The sequence below is a fragment of the Scomber japonicus genome, chromosome 12 (assembly GCF_027409825.1).
Source record: "Scomber japonicus isolate fScoJap1 chromosome 12, fScoJap1.pri, whole genome shotgun sequence".
Taxonomy (NCBI): Eukaryota; Metazoa; Chordata; class Actinopteri; order Scombriformes; family Scombridae; genus Scomber; species Scomber japonicus.
The window spans coordinates 31,566,673-31,572,360 of NC_070589.1; the positions used below are offsets into that span (position 1 = coordinate 31,566,673).

General features: G+C 37.1%; 1 protein-coding gene across 1 annotated transcript; it reads left to right on the plus strand.

Moving 5' to 3' along the window:
- The first annotated feature begins 920 nt into the window (after positions 1 to 920).
- On the plus strand, positions 921 to 3,767 carry LOC128369759 (GTPase IMAP family member 9-like). The gene is made up of 2 exons (XM_053330834.1): positions 921 to 983; positions 2,773 to 3,767. The coding sequence occupies exons 1-2, from the start codon at positions 959 to 961 to the stop codon at positions 3,765 to 3,767; spliced, it is 1,020 nt and encodes a 339-aa protein (XP_053186809.1). The 5' UTR covers positions 921 to 958.
- The last annotated feature ends 1,921 nt before the right edge of the window (positions 3,768 to 5,688 follow it).

Consider the following 5,688-nt stretch of genomic DNA (forward strand, 5'->3'; position numbering starts at 1 on the left):
ATAAGATGTTTGTAAATAAATATATTTTAATCAAACCTAAACTTAAATTGAGTTCTGGGTGTAATCTTTTCAGTATGACGAGCGAGTGAAGGATGGTTGCTATTCTTTTTTCAAAATAAAAGCTGAAAAGTGATATTATTTAACCACCAGATCGGAACAAAAAGCAACACCAGGTGCAGACTTTTATCAGGAATTCGTACCTTACATCCTATCCTAATCCATCCTATTATGTTGTAATACTACATACCCATCCTAGCTATTCAGGAGCTGTGAGCAGCCACAGTCTGTCACCTGATACTTGAAGCATGTAGACTGCACTTCCTCCTCTGGGGACCAAGGCTGGTCTGTTGTGCTGACTCTCTGTATATACACGTCTCTCATGCACATAAATTGATCCAAATGAGGGAACGAAATGTGTCTAATGCACACACAAGAACATTTTAAGCACTTTACTTGTCGGAAAACATGGCCTCACTATATAAGCCTACCTTTTATCTCTATGGTCCTTTAAGGACTCTGTGCTTTTAAGGACTTAGTGTGATTTCTTATAAATACTGATTGGAGGGGGAACATAGAAAACTAATCACAGTTATTGATTTTATGACTGAATTTAACTTTGAAATAGTTGTTTATAGAAATCAGCGTGTGAAAATGCATCATTTTTCCATTTTCATTTTTGGATGTTGTTTTAGATTAGTGTCAAAAATAATCAAATACATCTTAAACAAATCAAAATGCAGAGAAAGTGAATGCGTGGGTGAGTCTGAACACTTATGATGGTTACGGTGGGACATAAACAAAATATTCTTCTTCTATAAAGAAGACGAGTTTGGTGTCAACAGTGTTTTATGGGTGTGGTTTATTGCATGAAGTTGTATAAAGAGGCAGAGTCACAGATAGACTGAAAGTTACTTCTCCATTTCAGCAGCTGATCTGCTCTTCTCTCTTTAAAACCAAAATGAGCGGCAAAATATTAAAACAAGGTAAGTCAATATATATCTTTATTAATAATATTTATTCATCTAGTGGACTAAAACTTAATGTTTTCATTGATATTAGAGATACAAAAACAAAAAAAATATATACTACATAAAAATCAAAAATAGTAATTGACACACAGATGATTAAAAAACTAAGATAGATGCACCCAGGACAGCTTGCCTGTGCTCTGGACATGAGAGTCTCATTGTAATTTATGCATGCATGCTGCTTAGACTTAAATTACAGGAGTGACCACCACCCAATTGTCAAAACAGGCCAGTACAACCACCCAACTATCTTATCATAATAACAGATGACTATTAACTATTATTAGCAATCAACCATTTTTTAACCCCTCCCCACTGTTGTCTTGTGAGACTTGGTTGTGGCTCAATCTAATTAATCTAAGTGGTTGTTTCTTGACTTCATCCTAGAGATTAGGTGGCGACAGGCACGTGCACACATAGGGCCCTAGGGGTGCTTGAGCCCCTGCCCTTTTTGCCTCATATTAAAAAGTGCCCTGTGTGTGTGTGTGTGTGTGTGTGTGTGTGTGTGTGTGTGTGTGTGTGTGTGTGTGTGTTTTAAATAACATTAATTAATTCCTGTTAGGGAAAAAAACAAAACATTGGTACAAAAACTCCACGGTATTCTACCGTACCCATGTTCTTGTAATACGCTGTTGTTGTGTGTGTTGAGCCGCTGCTCCTCTGTCCGTTGCGGCTCCGCTCGGTCACAGACAGTGAGAGAGGGAGAGAGAGAGAGAGAGAGAGAGAGAGAGAGAGTGAGAGAGAGAGAGAGAGATGCACCATGGATAACTGAGGAGACGTGACAGTGGAGCAACTTGAACCTGTGAGTTATGGTCCAACTAGTCTCCGTCCACTTATTCAACGTGTTTAAATATGGGTAATATTTCAGAAAAACGCTCTATTTTAGTCAATGTGTCAACTTCTGTTTTTGCTGGACGTGGGAGCACGGCGCATCAAATCAGCACAGAGCAGATCGTGCGGGACAGGAAATCGTGTACAAAATACAAAATAAAACACTGGGTTAACTTTCAAAATAAAATGCACTGTGTTTACGGCGGATCATATTTCCCTCCTCACTACAGGTCTGAGGTTTAGATATAAAGTTTATTGTGACTTTGATAATGTGAATGAACTCATGTTGACACAAAAGAAAGGGCAATTTCATATCACTTTCACCTACACAGGACACACAGCTAAGTAGTTAGCTTTCTATTAGCACTTTATTTTTTAATTTTACATTAATTTCCATATTGTGTAAAGGGCCGAAAAAAAATTTGGTGTGTGCTCTGTACGCACACATGCTGCCCTTTTCTGAGTTTGAGCCCCTGCCCTTCAATAATCATGTGAACGTCCCTAGGTGGCGAAGCGATACAGGAAATTTGTAGCATTTTTTTTAACCAGGCACAAAGGCTGAGGAGCATAGATAGTTCTTATCCTGAAAAAAAAGTAGCTAATATGCTAACCCTAACCCCTGCTGACAGAGCTCCGGTGCAGAGGCATGTTATGCATATGCCCCCCAACCAACCCTTAGTGGCACCCTTTCTTTTTGAAAGATTTCTTTTCAACATAGACACCTTTATTGACAGAATATATAGACAGGAAATCACAGGAGAGAATGGGGTGTGTGACATGCAGTAATGGTCTGCTGGCTGGGACTCAAACTAGGGTCTGTTGTGTACATGGCTGCATATGGCATGCGCTCTAACCACTCGACCACCTGCGTGCCAGTGGCACCATTTCTGATTGTTTGTCCCTATTTTTTTAGAGGTTGGGTCTACACCTCCCACAGTCTACAACAATGATGAGCTGATCAGGATTGTGATGGTGGGGAAGACTGGAGCTGGGAAGAGCGCCACAGGAAACACCATTCTGGGAGAAAAGTGCTTTAAATCTGAGTTCTCTGCTAAATCTTTGACTACAGTCTGTGAAAAGGTTGATGGTGAGGTGCATAGAAAAAAGGTTGCTGTTATCGACACTCCAGGTCTGTTTGACACCAGGAACACTGAAGAGAAAACAGTTCAAGACATTTCCCAGAGCATTGCTTATGCTTCTCCTGGACCTCATATCTTCCTGATCATCATCAGACTGGGCAGACACACAGTGGAAGAAAAGCAAACAGTGCAGAAGATTCAGAAAATCTTTGGTGAGGAAGCCAACAAATACAGCATGGTTCTCTTTACCCATGGTGACCTGCTCAAAGGGAAATCTATCAAGGAGTTCTTGGAGAAAAGTGAAGATCTGAAGGAACTTGTGAACAAATGTAACGGCCAGTATCACGTGTTCAATAATGAGGAGGAGGATCGTTCTCAGGTCAGCGAGCTGCTCGAGAAGATCAGAAATATAAATGAACAGAATGGAGGAAGCTACTACACCACTGAAATGTTCCAAAAGGCAGAGAGAGTGATTGAAAAGGAGAAACAACGAATCCTGAAAGAAAAAGAAGAGGAACATCGCAAAGAGCTGGAGGAACTAATTAAGAAAATGAAGGAAAAATTTGACCAACAGATGAAGGAGGTGAAGGCTGATAAGGAGAGGGAGAATACGTTGAGGGATGCTCGTGAAAAAGAGATGATGGAGGAAATAGAAAAACTGAAAAAAGTACAGGGAGGGCAGGCCAGACGAGAAGCTGAGGAGAGGCCCTCATTAATCCAATTCATTTTGCAACCACAAATCCTGAAAGAGAAAGAAGAGCAAAACCACAAAGAGCAGGAAAAGGAACAGAAACAGCAGAGTGAAGATGATGAGGGAGGAGAGAGCTGATAAGGAGAGGAGGAATGCTCGAGTACATTACATTACATACACAGAAAGGTGTAAAACAAGCTGTTTCACTGCTTAACATGATTTTGAATGTATATGAATGATTTGGATTCATGTATGTTGAAAATGTATTATTATATACTGATGATTCAGCCATTTTAGCTTTGCATAAGAATGAAAACTTAGCAGTTATGATTAATTACGACAGAAACAGATCACTACTTTGTCTGAAAGAAAATCAATGTTTGACACTTAATTTACCGGGACTATTTTCAGATAATCAGACCATCCATAGAGGTTCAACTCCATTACTTTCTTTTTACTGTACATGGTGGACAGGATGATGATGTTCTCTTCCTTCAATCAGTTGATTAAATTTCAGCTCCTGCAAACACAAACTCTTTTTTATTAATTAATGTTGACTGTTGAGAATGTGTTTAACCACAAAAGAGCTCTGTGACATAAAGTGAAATATAAAATGAAATAAAAGATGACATTTATTCATTCATTCAACATGTAAACTGTTTAATTCAAGACTATTTCTTTATCTTCTGTTTGTTTATATGAGATTTAATGGAGTCTAGTTTTTATTCCATCACAGCTGTTAATATGTTTAATCTGTTCACACCACTTTTTACATGTTAAGAACAATTAATTGTGATTAAGTTGTAATCATCTCTGTTATAATCAATGGAATGAGGATTCATCATTTTCTTCCACAGAGATGACATACTGATTAAACAAAGTGATTGAAATTAATGTGTAAATAAAAACACTGACTGTGTTTTTTTCCTCTTCTGAATGTTGATGCATGTTTTCAAAATGAATAAACTCAGCTTCTTCTATAAAGATTAAAAGTGTGAAGAGTTTATTTCAGAAATTCTATCAAAGCCTCTGGAGATACTGAAAAACAACTGAAACAAATAAAATGATTTTGTGAGCAGAGGGAATAACTATCCCCGTTGATCTGCAGTGGGAGTATAGTAACAAAAAGAGGTGCAGCACTAATGACTGAATGATGGTCTGACTCTTCAGACTGATTCACAGAAGATTATTTTATTTTCATCCTGTGAAGACAATGTCAGCAAGAAAGAAAACAAAAATCCTTACAATGCACATATACAACTCAAAAAATATTCTTTAACTTTAAATTTGTTTTTAAATTCTCAGTTTTACAGTTTTTATCATTTTAAAGCGTTTACATTAAAGTCATGAATTTACACACTTTTAAATATATTTAACCTGCTTTGCATATATGAACAGTGAATTCAAAACAAAACAAAATTTTAAGAAAATAATGAACCTACACACATTTAACCTTATCCATATTACTGAAAAACACATGAAAAGTCTCATTATATGAGCAGATGGTTTAACAAACTTTACAACTACCGTACTCTTTTAAGATCAACAGAATGGTTTAATATCATGCAAACACTGAGGAAACAAAGCAAAGCAATTCATGATTAAACACAACATAAAACAAAGTAAACCAACCTTAAGCTGTTTCACATCAGCAGAAACTTCTGATTAGTGTGAAACAGATGTAAATCAAATGTGTATCACCATGTCGTCTGCATTGAACAGGTTTTTGGCGCTGCATGACATTAACCTTTTAAAGTAAGACTGTCAACCTTAATACATAAACTAATTCAACCATTAATGGCTAAACTTACAAAAGTGGTAAACCGGTTTAACATAAATGTGCTAAATACTGCATTTATACTGCACTGCTTTAAAGATCATTTACAAGAGGAACTTTGGTACTAAAAAGACTGTAACGTTGAAACATGTTTACTTGATTTGATTCATTTGAAGCTTCATATTAGCTTCAGATCAACTTTTAAATCCATGTTTCAACAGAAGAAGAAGAACATTATGAATGGATCTAAAGGTCAGTATGAACAGGAGGAATCATTACAGC

Coding starts and splice junctions, on each gene's coding strand:
- LOC128369759 (XM_053330834.1), top strand. CDS start 959: ATGAGCGGCAAAATATTAAAACAAG. Junction 984..2,772: donor CGGCAAAATATTAAAACAAG/GTAAGTCAATAT, acceptor CTATTTTTTTAG/AGGTTGGGTCTACACCTCCC.